General features: G+C 35.7%; 2 protein-coding genes across 2 annotated transcripts; both read left to right on the plus strand.

Moving 5' to 3' along the window:
• The first annotated feature begins 3,937 nt into the window (after positions 1 to 3,937).
• LOC137740409 (protein RGF1 INDUCIBLE TRANSCRIPTION FACTOR 1-like) lies at positions 3,938 to 6,332 on the plus strand. Its single transcript, XM_068480305.1, has 4 exons — positions 3,938 to 4,141; positions 4,870 to 5,115; positions 5,214 to 5,354; positions 5,773 to 6,332. Exons 1-4 carry the CDS (start codon positions 3,938 to 3,940, stop codon positions 6,148 to 6,150), a joined length of 969 nt encoding a protein of 322 aa, XP_068336406.1. The 3' UTR covers positions 6,151 to 6,332.
• Positions 6,333 to 11,166: 4,834 nt separating this feature from the next.
• LOC137740494 (uncharacterized) lies at positions 11,167 to 17,101 on the plus strand. Its single transcript, XM_068480369.1, has 8 exons — positions 11,167 to 11,257; positions 13,825 to 14,033; positions 14,698 to 15,164; positions 15,260 to 15,318; positions 15,430 to 15,466; positions 15,577 to 15,648; positions 15,878 to 16,202; positions 16,450 to 17,101. The coding sequence occupies exons 1-8, from the start codon at positions 11,167 to 11,169 to the stop codon at positions 16,903 to 16,905; spliced, it is 1,716 nt and encodes a 571-aa protein (XP_068336470.1). The 3' UTR covers positions 16,906 to 17,101.
• Positions 17,102 to 17,997: the final 896 nt, after the last annotated feature.

The raw sequence follows: 17,997 nt of genomic DNA on the forward strand, positions 1-17,997 counted from the left end.
CTCTTGAGGGTTTATTGTTTGGGAAAAAGGCTCCCCATGTGAGATGTATACCTTAAAAATAAGGGCATGAATATACAATAGGGTATGGTGAAGTGGCCGGGCTAATAAATAAAGAAAACCCTTTTCAAACAAAGCAAATGGAACTAACTCAGACCACACACAGGGCAGAGAGAGGCAGGAAGATCCCCTCGTGCGGCTCATCCGCTGACCCTGCAACTCTATTTGTTCTTCTAAGTAGCCTGTTCACTTTGGATCTTTGACCCTTGACCACTATCAACTGAGATCGATATTTTTCGGTGCATTCCTTATACAATCACTTCGGGTTACTGTTTTTACTTAAATTATAATATCTATATATTTTTTTGGTTTTTTTGTTAATATAATTTAAAAATGAGACATATCAACTTATTCGACTATCCATATTATAACACGTGACATAATACATCAAGAGACAATTATTTTGGAAACATTTCTCGTTCAGGTTTTGAATGATAAAAGGAGGAATAATTGGTTGGTCAGTCTGAGTGAACAGTCCCAAGACACACTTAAGCTTTTGGACACTGCAAGTTTAAATTTGTTTAGGGTTTATATTTTGAAAGCCAGGCGTTTCCTTTGGATCCCTTGCAACTGACCTTCTTTGCTTACTATAATACCTTTCTGCTTTTCATGGCACGTGGGGTTGGCCATGGCCATCCTCTTCTGTCTTCTCTATTTCTTTGATTCTGTTTGTTCTGTGACTGTGATGAGCTTGCTTTCTTCTTTTTGTTTTGGCAGTAACTGCTAGTCGTGTCGTTTCATCACGCATGCACGTGCATGGTAATACTCATTCATGGTAGACAGTTGGGGTAAGGCTGTAAGCTGCATGAATGATTTTGTTTTCGGTTAAGAAAACATTATATGAACTTCGTACTTGACTGGGCGGCTATTTTCATCGGAATTTATTTTTAGGGTTCATTTGAGAATCACTTCGTTTTTATGTTTAGTTTTTAATTTTTGTGTTTGATATATGAAAAAAAGTGTACAAGAGAAAAGCAATTAAGAAGAGTGATGAGAGCTAAACCCTAACACCTAAGACATATTTAAAAGAAATTCTCATTTTTTTTGTTAAACTAGCAAGTAATCATTGTCAAAAAACCTATTTCATCTCCAACAACACTATTTAGCAAACTTTAAATATTTTATTATTAACAATTCAAACTCAACCCACTCATTTCTTAATATATTCTTCTCTCTCTTCCTTTTCTTCTTGCTCAAGGAATATTTTAATATTTAGCTAATGAACAATTGTTCTATAAATTTAAAGAGTGATTGTCCATTTTGGTATGGGAGAAATTTTTTTATAGTCTATTGGATATGTGTTTTTTAAGATTTGGCTCTTTAAAATAGAGTTTTGGTTGTTTTACAGCATCTCCTGGAGATGCCCTGTATAGTTTTTGTTTTCATACAAATTTTTTCTACGTCTCACATCTATATCAATTTCCGTACCTTGACTCTCATATTCCGTATTTCTTTCATGTATTTTCCTTGTATTCTTTAACACAAAAATAAAAACTAGAAACTAAGATAAAATAGTTATTAAACAAACCTGTATATTATTCTTTGAGATTAATCTTTAGAAAGTTTTCTCATCACATTCGTAGTGAATGGGAGCAGTAGATTAACACTTCATTTTACCATTCTGGAAGCTTCAAGCCTCCAACTTACCTTCAAATCCTTGCTTAAGAAAAGGGGAAAAGGAGAAAAGAGAAGGGCAAACTGAACTGCCACAAAAGAATTATTTTCTTGTTTTAGAAAGGTAAAAGAATAAATAACATGCATTTGAGCCTAGGTGAAAATACGGTAGGGCTTTGGACTAGACTCCAAAGTTATAATATTGGAAAATCTTTTGACAATATGTTTATAGGTTTGGTTATGCCAAATCCTCTTATGCTGCATACACACACACACACATGTCCAGCAGCTCCAGCGTCCAGCTCCAAGAGCAAAACTCTTCAGAGAAGATTACTGACAGACAGATAAGAACTTTGCTCGAGATAATTGTCTACGTATACATGAGTGATTGTCAACTGTTAATTTATATGATAAAAAACTATAACATGGAATACTCTGATTAACAATATTACGACGTGGAATTTCGAAACTGAAAGGTAGGCATGAATGGTATAAAGGGAATAATGATACAAGATTTGTACCAAACCCAAGATGACTCTTGGTTGGAGCTGAGAGGCACATGAAGCAAGGTCTTCCTCAAAAAGAGTACACTGGGGAGCCTCTAATTAATTAGGTCATTAGTTTTCCTGACTAGTGCACACTGAGTTGTGCTTGTCTGTCAGTTTGCAAAAAAAGAGCACATTGAAGCAATCTGCAGGACTTGTGATTAGTGGAGTTGTTGATTGATTGTTGACATGTTTCATTCCCTAAAAACCGGGTTTTTTTCTCGTACATGTCGTCTTTGGGACTCTGTTACTAGCATATTAGGCATGCTGCCATACAATTGTATTGACCAGATGCAAAGGATATGCCACTAAAAGACAGTGTTCTTAACCAACACTAAAATTTAATTTTGGAGATGCTATTGACTTTCTCAGTTAGATTGTTTTATTTATTTATTTATTTTTTTAATATTGTAATGTTGCATTATGATTTGAATCATTTACTTTCTAGTTTACCTTTGTTGATTCCTTTAAGTTGTTTCTTATTAAAATTCATTTTTTTTCTTTTAAGTCACAAAATCAATCTTTTCTAAATTTTATTTTAAATAATTAATTGAGATTTGATTTTAACATAACTTGTTTGAAATAATTCCTATAAAACTACATTATTAGAGTCAATTATACTATGATAATTTTGTTTCTCTTACAAGATAAATGATTGATTCTCATGCAACATTAAAAGATAAAGAAAATCGAGAAGGTTGTTAACAATCCTCTAATTCCTTTTCGAATTACCTTTTTTTGTTTAATTCCTCATAGGTTACTGTACCAAGTTACTGATTCAACCAATTTTACCACTTGAGTCACATGAGTCACAGTTGAGGTACCAAAAGCCAATGAGCTGCACGTTCTTTGACATGCTACTATTTCCAAACCCAAATTCTAATCTTTCAAATTTTATTTATTTTTTCTCCTTTCTCCCTCAGCAATTTACTAGGGCCTTGGAAGATGAATAAGAAAAGCACCTCGACCTACATTATACACGTAGACACTTACGAGAGAGATAATAGTATGTTGGAAGTATACTAGCCAACACAAATACAATCACTTTTATATCATTGTAACATATCAAGAAATTAAACGCATGATAATCAAATAATGCTCGATTAATTTAAAATATGAACACACTAGCATTCTTATATATAGCTAAGTCCCTCCCCAACACAAATACTAAGACATGATATCTTAAATTGGTTACATGGGTAGCAAAATGAAACATTCAGATGATTAGACTGAGATACAACTGTAAAAATCATTCTTTTTGTAGGCCTAATTACTTTTCTTTTCAAGTGATGTGAGTTACAGAACAGGCAAGAAAGGGATGCCTAATTTCTGCTCTGCTGCTCTTCCTCCACTTGTTTTTTATTTTATAAAAAGAGAGCAGAAAAAAGAAGACTAACTTGTTAGCCGACTTTTTGGGATATGATGAATTTTCAATTTGGAAAAGTCCAGAGCTAAAGTTTATTTTGAATGACAGCAACAAAGTGGAACGCAAAGAATGGACTGATGGAAATATATTATCAGGGATGGCTGTTAACTATGTGTAATTTTTAGGTTTTGTTTTAACATTTAAGTAGCTAGTTTCTACTGATTCTATCTTAAGTAGTGTTATTTACACATCTATTTTTATTTCTTACATATTTTTTTTAATTTTTTGTCATTGATCTTCTTCAATTCATTTGATCCAACAATAAAAAATTAAGAGAAATATATGAGAAATAAAAATGAATGCGGATAGCACGTACTACTCTTTCACAAATTCTAAGAGATGGGAATCAATGAAGGAAACTGGTAAAAAAAAATTGGCTGAGCAGCTCCTTCAAGAAGGTGGCTTGGTTAGTTTAGCATTAGAGCTCTACAGCCAAGGAGATGAGCAGCATTTGTTTATAGGGTTTTTAGAGAATGGGAGACACGGAAACAGCGCCCACGTTCTCCTCATATCTTACTTCCTGTCTCTCTCTCTCTCCATTATGAAATGTTTCTTTAAAAAGCACTTATATTCAAAAGTACTTTTAACAAAAATCAAAGAAAAACTAATGAAAAAAGTTTAAAAATTTTGAGTTTTAATCAAAATGACAAAAAGGTGTTGTAAGTGAATAGTACCAGGATTGACTTTTTAGAGTAAAAATATCATTTTCGTTAAAAGTAAACAATATCAAAAGTGTTTCGTTAAAACTCCAAAAAATCAATTGCTTCCATAAAAACATTTGAAGTGTTTTTCGTAAAAACACATAACATGTGTTTCTTATAGAAAATATTTCAAATACTTTCTTTTACGTCAACATTATCAGACACATTTTTAGTGATCTAAAAGCACATCTCTCTCATGTTATAGGTCTCCCTATTGACAAAATGTTGTGTACCTCCCCAAGGAATAAATATATACCTCCTTCCTCTCTTGTGAAGCTCAATAAATACACTTATCTCCATCCCTTGGTCTCTCTCCACACCCCACACCCCCCCCCCCCCCCCCCCCCCCCCCAAAACCCCAACACCAAACCGGTTTACACCACCGTCCTGGTAACAGCTCAAAGAAGGGCTCTCTCTTTCAAGTGTTTATGTGATCATGGTTTGTCACTGTCCAACCTCTGTCTCTGTCTCTGTTGCATAGTTCTCATTGTCTTTTGAGTATAATTGAGTATAATTGTTTTGATAGGGAATTCAGAAACCTGAATGGTTGGAAGCCCTCTACACCGAGAAGTTCTTCGCCGGCTGCTCATTCCACGAAACTGCGAAAAAGAACGAAAAAAACGTCTGCTGTTTGGATTGTTGCATCAGTATATGCCCCCATTGCCTTCCCTCCCATCGATTCCACAGGCTCCTTCAAATTCGCCGTTATGTTTACCATGACGTTGTCCGATTGGAAGATCTTCAGAAGCTCATCGACTGCTCCAACGTTCAGGTTAGTGCCCAAAAAATGATCAGTCTAGCTTAATTGATTGACTTCTGCCATTTCAATTCAGTTGGTTTGACAATAGAAGTCTTTGTTTGTTGTTTTAGGCATATACCATCAATAGTGCCAAAGTAGTGTTCATCAAGAAAAGACCTCAAAATCGGCAATTCAAGGGTTCTGGAAACTACTGCACATCGTGTGACAGAAGTCTTCAAGAGCCTTATATCCATTGCTCTCTCGGGTGCAAGGTAACGAAAACTACGAATATATTTGGAAATTGGCTAAAATAATCAATTTTCCAATCCTAGTTACTGAAACAATCATTTTTCAATATGTTATCGTTATCTAATTACTATTTCGTTGAACTTTGATCATATATTGTTGATATTTTAATTTTGATTGACTTAACCATTGAGATTTTGATTTTTGATTTTTTAACCAATTTCCCAACTTATTTTACTTACTTTTTGCATTAATTTGTTCCGTGCTTGCAGATAAATAACTAAAACCTTTGCTTCTATATGTTATGTGACAACAAACAACTTATATAGTTGAATTTTACCTGGTTTATGAAAATGACTTATATAGCTGAAAAATTTACCTGGTTTATGAATACTGAAACGCTTTAGTTAATTAATGAACATGTTGATTCTAATGATTAATCAGGTGGATTACGTGCTTAAATTCAAGAAAGACCTCTCTCCTTACTTGAAAACATGCAACTCCCTTCAACTGAGTCCTGACTTCTTAGTTCCACTTTCCGATATGGGAGACGAGGAGATGACCAGTGATCAGACCAACCCTCATTCCACAATTGTGGACCTCGATGACCCGATGAGCTCGTCATCATCATCTGGATCTGAGACCATGAGCATGACCATGCACATGGCGTACATGCATCATGATGTCGTCAGGAAAAAGAGAAGCGGGCTTAATTACGCATCGTTATGTGGAAGATCGGCTCATAAAGTTTCCGACGAGGACATGGCCACAAGCATGATCAGTAGAAGAAAACGCATTCCTCGTAGATCTCCTTTGTGTTAGTATAATCAACCAACTTTTTAACAAAGCTCAATATTACAATTTTCAGTTTAATTGATTGAATTGAACTCTTCAAATGCTTTGATTAATTAAATAATTACATTAGCTCTTTCTTTCTTTCTCGAATTTGAAGTTTAATTCTTGTTAATTAATCACTTGGTCGGGGTGTTTTGTCTTAAGGTGATCACGTGGTTCCCAATTCCAAGTTATTGTTCTGTACATTTTTATCACTCTTTTTTAAGTCATATTTTATACTAGACCAAAACAAGGTCATATTTCATTCATGATTTTACTAATCTCATCATTGATTCCATTACTCATGAATTTTGATGAGGCTCTTCTAGTTCTTGTGATCATATGCTTCATATTATATGGTACAACTGTTTATTACAATTAAAGTATATTCATAATAGGAATTATACCAGGTAGGCCAAATTTTTAGATTAAATTTGTAAATCATATGATGTGTTATTAATAAGAAATAAACATGTTAATCAACATTTAATAATTCAATCATCAATAACTACGTCATATGATTTAAAAAATTTGATCTAAATAGTTAATCTTTCTAGCATTAGATCTAGGAGCACAAGTAAAATCAAGAGAACAATGAATTATATTAATTATATGATACTACATTTGGATTTTACTTGTGCTCGTGATTTTATACTTAAGTTTGTAATTTTTTTCAATAGTTTAGATGAATTAAATTATCGTTCGATGAAAAAAAAATTATAAATGTGTGTAATAATTTTTATGTGCAGTAAGGTTATCATGACTGGTTGAATCACAAACCGGTTACCAGTACATTTGCCCTGTTCTTGCACGACTCAATATGCAATTCACGGATTTAATTTAAGGCCTAATGAGTACCCGCCCAAATGGTCTTCCTTGGACTTTGACTGTAATTATAAAACAATATCGTACGTGTGTGCATGATTTCGTGTGTGACAGACAAAAGAGACAGAATTTATTTAATTAATTTTGACCAGTCAAACCTTCCGGGATTAGCTGTGATAAGAATTACTAATCCTAGTTATTACTAGCTGTAACAAGCAGTCACAACCTAGTTGTACATATCTTGTAGCACATATTGTACTATATCAATTGTTTGATTAATCCTTCAATTGAAAAGATACAAACACTACTTAATTACAAAATTAATTAAGTAATTCGCCGAAGTTTGTTGAAGATTACTAACTAGTATTAGCATCAAAGGTATTTTTCTTTATTTATAAGCTAGTGATTTTAAGTTCGACTCACAAAATTAGTAAAAATATATAATGTCTGTATTAAAATTGATAGCCAATTATGGTTAACTCATTGTACAAATTAACCTAATCTCTCTACCAATTGCAAAACATTTCCACTTTTTATAGTATTGTAGTACAATTAAACATTATTCTCCTAATATATTTTTTTTTAATACAACAATATATTTTCACTAAAGGATGATGATGAGGTGCTAATACTATTTTAATATAAATGTTTTACGAATAATTAGCCTTGCGTGTGCTAATTGGCTTTATTTATTATTAGTATTTTTTTGTCAAATATATTAGTATTATTTTTATCAAAATAGATAAAACTGACTTAATATTTAGTTATTGAAAAAATTGTAAAAAGGTGATCAACCCACGTAGTGGTGCTTTGTTTGAAAATTTTCAAAATGATTTATTTTACCATTTTACCCCTATTATTTTTTTAAAGCAAAAAATTGTATATCCAATCCGTAGGTTAAAACCTAAAATTTTTCACCCATAAATTTTTTTTTTTCTCCAATTATGGGTTAAATTTTTAGCCCAATATTATTAAAGAATGAATTTAATATAATTTTTTTCTTAAAGTAACTTCTTTTAAAAAAAAATTATTGACACACCCCGACCCAGAAAGTCCACTTGGACCCTGAATCGAGTTGTGCTGGCCGACACCTGGAAGGTGACGAAGCCATAAAATGTGATAGTGTACAAAAAGTGAATAAATTTGAATCTAAAAGTGTCTAAGTACCAGAGTGCGCTACGAGTGGGAGCGAACCCATTTCACACGCGATGTCAGAGCATAAGTAAGGTACAGTAGTATGGGTAAGAATCATACCCTAAAAAAAATCCATCAATACTAAGATTCGCCACAGATTCTTGTCGATACAAACTCAGCAGTTAAAACCTGAAGGGCACCAAACAGAAGGTGTGAGTAAGCAATAAAACCGAGCTTACCAAAGTTATTACCTCTCTAAAAGTAATGCCCCTAAATGTAAAACTCGTATCGTTTTCCATAAGACAGTACAACATATATACATATATCCAAACCATACTCAGAAATGACCAAAACCACGGTTTGCCATTAACTCCACCATACATTAATAAGTAGGCCAAATGAACTAAATCAATACAAAGTAATATATCAGTCAGAGTTATCTAAAATGACATGTACAACTTATCCGTATCTCATCAATCATGGCTAGCATATAAGTCGGAGTCACCTATAGTGACCTGTACGACTTATCCATATCTCATCAATCCTGGCTAGCATATAAGTCGGAGTCACCTCTAGTGACCTGTACGACTTATCCATATCTCATCAATCCTGGCTAGCATATAAGTCGGAGTCACCTATAGTGACCTGTACGACTTACCCATATCTCATCAATCCTGGCTAGCATATAAGTCGGAGTCACCTCTAGTGACCTGTACGACTTATCCATATCTCATCAATCCTGGCTAGCATATAAGTCGGAGTCACCTATAGTGACCTGTACGACTTACCCATATCTCATCAATCCTGGCTAGCATATAAGTCAGAGTCACCTATAGTGACCTGTACGACTTATCCATATCTCATCAATCCTGGCTAGCATATAAGTCGGAGTCACCTATAGTGACCTGTACGACTTACCCATATCTCATCAATCCTGGCTAGCATATAAGTCAGAGTCACCTCTAGTGACCTGTACGACTTATCCATATCTCATCAATCCTGGCTAGCATATAAGTCGGAGTCACCTCTAGTGACCTGTACGACTTATCCATATCTCATCAATCCTGGCTAGCATATAGCTCAATAAGTATACCTGCACACGAGTCGGAACCACCTAAAGTGGTATGTACGACAGGACTGGGTGTAAATAAATACGCTCAAGTGCTACGATCACGTGAAGACTGGGCGAATAATCGCGGGTCACCTACGAGTCGGAACCACCTAAAGTGGTCTGTACGACAGGCCTGGGCACCTACCTTGAATCCAAGGTGAGCATAAGGTGCGGAAGGTGAACATCACGTGAAGGACTGTGCCCTGGCCACGGGCGGGAGCACTAACACCGAGGGTGCAGGTTATGAGCTCTCAATGCATCTCAATATAACATGTGCAACTCATGGCAACCAGTACAACAGTATCGAAGTTGCCTAACACATAACTGTAGTCATGCTATAACGCAATCGATTCAACTAGTACCATAAACTCACCTGAACTTACCTGGGTGTCCTGAGTTCACCTTTGCACTTGAAAGCATTCCCAATAATTATATGCAAGTAATATACATATTGATATACTATGATGCAATCTAATACTCAACCATGTCGTAGCATGTTCAATTATAAACAATACAGTGAGAAGTGTACAATCAATAACGCATTACTCCCAAACTACTTATTTTCAGGGATAATTATCCATGACGACCCAATTAACATTAATTTAGCTAACTAATTCATAAAACTAAAACTTGCCTTTACCAATTTCCTTCGCCTTACTCAATTTCCCAAGCAAGGCTTTTGTCTCAAATATTTTATGGCTGCATCTAACGTCTCGTTAGACTGCCTACGTACCCTAAATAGGGATCAAGCCATTCGTAGTTCATATAGGTACTTCAAGCATTCACAATAATTATATATGAAAGTAATATACCTAATCAATTTAAAAGCGTCGATAGAACTCTCAATAATATGTACGATAAAAAGGAAAAAATCCACTTACCTGGAGTCCACGCTATGATTCTCTAGCGCACACATCGAGGCGTCCTGAATGATTGGTCCCTGTGACCAATTATCAAATCACATCTCAGAACTCTTATCCGAAGAGTACATAATTCACATAAAACACAACCTCAACGACATTCTAAAATAGTTTGATACCCATTGACCACAAGTCAACCGTCGATCAAAGATCGACGGTAGGATTTACAACCCTGTATAACTTGACCCGGAAGATCCGCATATCAGATTTCCAATCCATAACTCCCAACGATCCACAATATGTTTCTAGAATAACATACTAAAATTTCATTACGATCCAACGGTCAGATCTCCGCTAATTGCCTAAAACAAGTGGCCATAAACATTTATTTTACTAACTTACAAATCCAATTCAGGAAGATCCGTAAGTCGAATTCCTGATCCGTAAATTCCTATGATCTTTAAATATTACGTATTACAATATATCCCATTTTGGTGACGATCCAACGGTCGGATCATCGATTCACATTTTTATCAAGTAACGTATCGTAACGAATTTAGGTTCCAACTATCAACCTACGTCATTCAAATGACAAAACTGAAATCAAGACATTTGACATAGCCTAAAAATAGCATTGGCGGCCCACTGGCCACGCGCCGCCGCGGGTGGCGGCCGGCCACCCCGACTCGCCGGAAAATCCAACTATTTCCAAAAATTCTCAAACTTCACAGAAATGAAGATCTCAGTGAGTGGAGCAAATTTCATACCTGCCACGAAGTCCAAAAGTGGACGGAAGATGGTCAATTTTGCCCACGAAGCCGGCGGGTGCCTAAAACTTCCCGACGTCGATTCGTCGTCCACGGTGGTCCAACGGGGTCAAGGTTGGTTGGGTTTTGCTCCTGGGATGATGGGCTACAAAGCCCAAGTGGTGGCATCGGCCATCGCTTTGCCGATTTGCCGGAAAATCGAAAAGGGTGGCCGGAGCACCATTGATTTTCGTCAACTTTCGTGGCCTCAAACCGCTCCATACCATGGTTAATCAAGGTGGTTCTTGGGTGGGTTTTGTAGAGGGGAATGAGAGCTTCAAGATGGTGGTGGTGGCATCGAAAAACTCCACCGGAGTTGGCCGGAATCGGCCTTGGAAGATGGTCTCGTGGTGGCGCGGGTATGGGTGCACGGGAAGCTCTCTTCCCTTTCTTCTTCTTCTTCTTCTTCTTCTTCTTCTTCTTCTTCTTCTTCTTCTTCTTCTAACGGCTTTCGCCTATACGTTCGTACCAAAGAGTACTACGAGGATATGCTTAAAGAATAAGTCCCACATCTCTCAAGTCGATGGTCAACGGAAGTCAAAATCATTGCCTCTAGGGCAATTTAGTAAATTCACGCTTTTAAAATAAAATAAAAACGTAAAATTTGGAACGGGTTGTCACAATTATGCAGATTATCCTAATTTAATTTTATGAACATTTTTACCTAAAAATATTTAGATTTCGATAAATATTGAAAAATAACTAAACCAACATCATGAAACTCATGGAACATTATGAAAGAATATGAAACACATGAAATTTCTTTTTTAAGTATTTTAGCCATTGGATTTAAATTTGGACCGTTAGATTTTTTTTTTTCACTATGGAATTTGATCATATTAAATCTTAGCCGTTGGATTCAATGAATTTATAAATATAAAACTAAAAAATATACATATATATAGTGGGCCACCCCCACTTATTCAGAGGGGAATCCTGGCCTAAATTTGCCTCAAAAAAGAGCTTTTGGTTAAAACTCATAATTGCCCGAAAGGGTTGGAGCAAGTTTGGGTAGGTTTAGAACCTAAAATTTGAGTTTTACTCTGAATGTTGGAGTAGGTCGAAGGGTGTGGGGGAGTGGGCTAAGCCTCACACTGGACTAGCCATAATGATGTGGTTCAAATTCACATTTGGCAAGAATTAAACCTAAGACCTCTCACTTACAAGTGAAGGGGAATATCATTAGATCGTAGTACTAAGTGGCTTACCCCTGTTAATTTTTTTTTTTAACAAATGATGTCATCTACACTAACAAGAGGGGGTGAGTTTAACCTCACAATGGGCTAGCAATAATGTGGTTCAAATTCGCCTTTAGCGAGAATCGAACCTAAGACTTTTCACTTACAAGTGAAGAGGAATACCACTAAACCGTAGTACTAAGTGGCTATCCCTATTAATTAAATTATTTTATTTTGATATTCTTAATTAGGGAGGGGAATTTCTTTGGATTTTGAAAGCTTTACCTTGTTTGCCTTCTCACTTTGTATAGAGAGATGCAAATATTTATTTTTTTTGGTGAATTCTTATAGAATGAAACTTCATGCAACTTCTTTTCAAAGTTCTCATTTAGGCCCCATAAAGATTGGGCCCATTCAGGGTTTACATTAATGCCGCAACTACAACTATTGTGATAACTTTTTCAGCAAAAACAGAAACAAATTTTCTAGGGTTTTCCTTGAGCTATCAGCAACAAAGGTCCAGAATGTTTAATTAGGGTTTGATCATATTGCCATTCAGAATATGAAACTCTAAATGTTCAAAAACCCGGGAAAAATAAAACATAAAAACTATGAAAAGATGGAAATATATAAACCGAGTGGATATGCCTAAAACAGGAAACATCATCGTTGTATTCATCATAATTATATTCGTGTTTATGACTCCTTAAATTAGATAGTATGGTTGGCGTTAAAATTTTATAGGTGGCTCATAAAATAAATTTGTAGTCCCGTTAACTAAAATTTAATTTGAAAATAGAGAGCATGAATATGTTCTTAGTGTAATTCATGTTTCGAGCTAAATAATATTGTTTTGTCAGTAAAATCGCCTTACTGAAAATAGTAATTCCCCTTAATTTTCAATAAATTCCACTTATTGAAGATTGTAATTTCCCCTTAATTTTCAATAAATTCGTTACTGTTTTGTAAAAAATGTGATCTTATTTTTTACTTCAAAATCTTGTTCATTATCCTTTTGAACAGTGTACCTGTACAAAACTCGTATTAGACACGAAGACAAGTTTAAGTTTAACGGATTTGATCACTTTTCCATACTAGGGTATAGATAGATACGTGAACCGTTGGATTTGTTTGTATGTCATACGAATTCGTTCTTTTTTCTTTTTTGTATGTTATATTTTTGTTTAGAAAACAAATACTTCAGCTGAAAAATAATAGTAAATAGTTAATCTCTCGCACAGTCTATATATTCTGTGTTTTTCATTCCATAAAATTTATGTGCAGTTAGTTATGAGTGTAAACCGCGTCATACAAATAGCTCCCTCTGCACAAAATGTACGCGGGTCCTCGTCTCTCTCCCGCTCCCCAGCTCCACCTCAAAAGCCACAGTAGGTCGAGGAAATCATCATCCGACGTCGTTCGGCGCTCACATCAACACCAAAAAACTCATAGAAAAACCCGAAAATCGAAAACATAATGTCATGCCTCAGATCAAACACATGGAAAATATCCGTTCTTTGTTTTTCCATTTTCCTCTTCGTTCCTTTAATTTCCGGTACTCCTGACCTTTTCAACATCATACGAAGAACAGGTACCCATGCATGACATTTGACATTCATGCCCACCTTTTTTACTTTCGTCGAAATGGTTGTGATTTCGTGTTTTTTATTTTCTTTTAAAAAATTGTAGGGATTACGTGTTCTTTTATGTTTAATGTGTTTTTGGGTTTAAATTGGTTTGGTTTGCAGCGGTAGAGGTAGGCGGCGAGAGAGGGAGCGTAGGGTTTCACGGGGTGGTGGGATGGGACACAGCTGCAAGGAGGTTTCTTGAAGGAAAAGATGGAGAAAACAGGACTGTCATGTTATTGGCTGAGCAGAGGACACGGCGGAGAGACCCTCTCGACGCGTTCAAGAAATACAATGGTGGCTGGAATATCAGCAATAAGCATTACTGGGCTGTGAGTTCTTGCTTTTGAAACATGTTTTCTCTTTTTGTTATTTGGGTTAATTTCTATCAATTTTTGAATAAAAAACATGGTATAAGGGTTGTTTTGCTATTTTAATAAATTTCTGGAATCGTTTTGTTCTTTTGCTTATCTCATGTTGTGGTTATTTCAAAATTAATTGGGGTATCTTATTTATTTTAAATAGGTTTTAGTATTTATAACTTGTAGAGATTGCTTCTGGAAATGTTAAAAGTGTTTTATGACAACTAAAAGTGTTTTTGATTGCGTTCCGTAGAAAAAATTGAAATGATAAAAATGATTTCGTGCTTCTGTAGGAATCAAAATGTTTAATAAAAAATGCAACGTGTTTCTAATAAAAACATTTCTAACAGATGGGCAAAAAAAAAATTTATACATGAGCAATTCCAAACTAGTCCTAAATGTAAGTCGCGATGTATATGCAAATTTTTGATTTGGTTAATGACTTATATAGAGATTGAGAGCTCTGTCAACAATGTTCATGAATTAATAACTTCTGTCAGTTTTTGCGATGTAATGTGGTTTCCTATTCTTTCTTTATGCTTTTCATAGTGTTGTTTAATTTTAAACGTATGGATTATTGGTTACACTGCTGCTCAATTTTTTACATTGATTATTGTTTTGTTTTATGACGCAGTCTGTTGGTTTCACAGCGGCGCCCTTCTTCGTCACCGCCGTTGTGTGGTTCGTGCTGTTCGGGATAAACCTGTTGCTCATCTGCTTCTGCTACTGCTGCTGTCGGAAAGAGCCGTATGGCTATTCTAGAGTAGCATATGTTCTCTCACTCTCCATCCTCATTTTCTTCACACTCATGGCAATTATGGGATGTGCTGTGCTCTACACTGGCCAGGACAGGTTCCACGGCAGCACGTGCAGCACGCTTGGATACGTCGTGGGGCAGGCAGATAAGACTGCCGAAAACCTCAGGAATGTGTCAGACTATCTCGATGCAGCTAAGAAGATTGGTATCGACGCCATTGTTCTTCCGGCAGACATTCAGCAAAGTATTGATGGTGTTATGGGAACCATAAAAAATGCTGCCAATATACTCTCTGATACAACCGTAAAGAATTCGAAACGTATAGAAGATGGCTTGGATATCATGTAACCATATAACTCTACTGCAACTTCTTCCAAGTTTTGCTCACAATGCTTAATAATTTGGATAACATTAATTTTTCTGTTGCTATGTTTTGCAGGAGACTAGCTCTCATTGTTCTTGCTGCTGTTATGCTTTGTTTGGTCTTTGTTGGATTTTGTAAGTCCTTTTTTCCTTTTCGTTTTGAGATAGAAATTTCCAAAAAAATTGACTTTTAAAATTATCCCTTATTAATCTCTGTGTTCTTCTTTTGGACTAAAATTGTTGCAGTGGTTTCCATTTTTGGGATGGAATGTCTTGTATACATGTAAGTGACGTATACACCTAGAACTGTTTCGTGTTCATTTTTCAGATCTCCAAATTTTGGTAGAATTTGTATGTCTTTGTCCTTTAACAAACACTTGCACATTGATGCAGTTTGGTAATTCTTGGGTGGATTCTCGTCACAGGAACATTCATTTTGTGTGGTGTATTTCTCCTTGTCCATAAGTAAGTGTTGTATAATCGTTGCAAGAAAACATCATCCATAATCACTGACATTAGTGGCACTGAATAACGTGGCTTAAAGCAGTACCAGTCCCTATAATTAACGGACATGTTATCAGGCTAAAAGCTTTTGTCACCTCATCTGCCACCGATGTCAGTAAGATTACTTGCTAATTTTATTTTTTTGTTCTTCTGGCTTTCTGACTTGATTTCCTATGTGCATAATTGTTAGTGTGTTTGCAGATGCATGTGTTTCAATGAATGAGTGGGTGCAGAAGAACCCCACAGCTCATACTGCCTTAGATGATATACTTCCATGTGTGAACAAAAACATGGCCCAGGAGGCCTTGTCGCGGACTAGGGATGCAACCTTCTATGCTGTTTTTGTGCTCAACCGTGTTGTCACCGATATTGCAAATACTAATTCCCCGGCTAATGGTCCCTTGCACTTCAACCAGACCGGCCCACCATTGCCGCTTCTTTGCAACCCCTTTGATGAAAATCGCAACGAGCGAAAGTGTGTCGATGGTGAAATTCAAATGCAAGATGCTCAAGAGGTACAAATAAAAAATAGGAATAATGAATGGAAGAAGCCTAATAGCTAGCATCCATTTCTAAGCTAAAGCATATATGGATTTCTTTGCTTGTGTCACAAGTTATTCAAAAGTTTTGAATGCAAGACCTCCTAGCTGCAACCAGACATCTGATACCATGTTACACAATCACTAGACACAAAGTATAAGCTTTATAGCTTTTCCTAGTGTCTAAATCTGACCTACCTTCTGTAATATTTGCCTCAAACAGGTGTGGAAGAAGTATGTGTGTCAATCTTCGCCAGCGAATGCTTGTATAACTCCTGGTCGGTTAACTCCAAACTACTACGACCAATTGTCCGCCTTCGTCAATGTTAGCTACGCTCTCTATCGTTACAGTCCCTTCTTTCTTGATCTCATAGACTGCACATTTGTTAGGGATGCGTTCTCGGACATAAGTAGAGATCATTGCCCCGCTTTGCGAATACATAGTGCCTGGATGTACATTGGCTTGTTTTTGGTATCTACAGCTGTAATGTTGTCCTTGATCTTCTGGGTAATCTATGCCCGGGAACGAAGACACCGTGTCTATACCAAAAAGGTTTTGTCTTCTAGGGTTTGGCTAGAACAACCTGCAGAGGTGGGGTTGTCTCAGACTTATTCCAGGTCCTCCTCCACGAGAACTCCCATGCATTCCGGACTCCATGATAGGGCGCAGAACATTTAAATTTGCATATACAACAAGCAAGCAAAGCTTCCTTTTTTTCTTTTTTTGGTTCTTTTTCCTTGGATCTACATTTGAGTAATGTACCATCAATTTTTTGTATATTATACCTACTTATTGCTAGAATCTCCATTAGCCACAGAGTATTATGGTCAAATGGTATTCCACTTCACTTGTAAGTGAGAGGTGTTAGGTTCGATTCTCACCAAAAGCGAATTTGAATCACATTATTGCTAGCTCATTGTGAGGCTAAGCCTATCATCTTCCCCTTAGTGTAAATAATATCGTTTGTTAAAAATAAAAAAAACTTAAAAAATATGCATAAATAGAATCGGTTACAAACTCTAATAAAAATAGGTCGGGATAAACACAAAATAAACAATAAATAAGGATAAATCGCATTTTACTTACAACTTCTTGTTCCAAACTTCTACTTTTATAAGAAGTAATCGATTTTATTTATGCATATTTCCTAGAATAAAAATTATATAATGTGGGACTGGCCAATCTTAATTGTCAATGAATAACTTATACCTTATATGTTATCCAAAACCAGCCGTTTAGGTTGAATATATGAAAGACTTCTAGTGCAACCGTTGAATATATGAAAGAAAAAATTACAGATAGTGCTGCTAGCTAGGTTTTAGTGTCAATCAACATCATTGAAGTTGTTTGAGTGATAAGAAAAGAAAGTGGAGTTCATTGGCCACAATCCACGTTACAGGATAATCATATAAGGATCAATATAGTTTGACTCAAATGGGAACAGTTTGTTCTCTTGCTGCCTGTTTATCTTATTTTGCAATCCCATCTCAAAACAATATATATATTTTTTTTTATGGAAACAGTTATACTTAATTTAATTGAAAACCCAGCATTCGTTATGCTTGATGTTCTTAAGAGAGTATCATGTTTATCTTATCCAATTTAGAGCAGCTAGCTAGCGTATTGTAGGATTTTAATTTAGCAGCATATTCGAACAATCGCCTAGTATAGCGTGCAATATTGTCATTGTCGTTGGGCCAATAAACCAATAAAAAAAATTCCCATATCCTCAGTGTGACTAGAATACGAAATTATACAAATGGTGTGATA

This window comes from Pyrus communis, chromosome 1, assembly GCF_963583255.1.
Source record: "Pyrus communis chromosome 1, drPyrComm1.1, whole genome shotgun sequence".
In the NCBI taxonomy this organism is placed as follows: Eukaryota; Viridiplantae; Streptophyta; class Magnoliopsida; order Rosales; family Rosaceae; genus Pyrus; species Pyrus communis.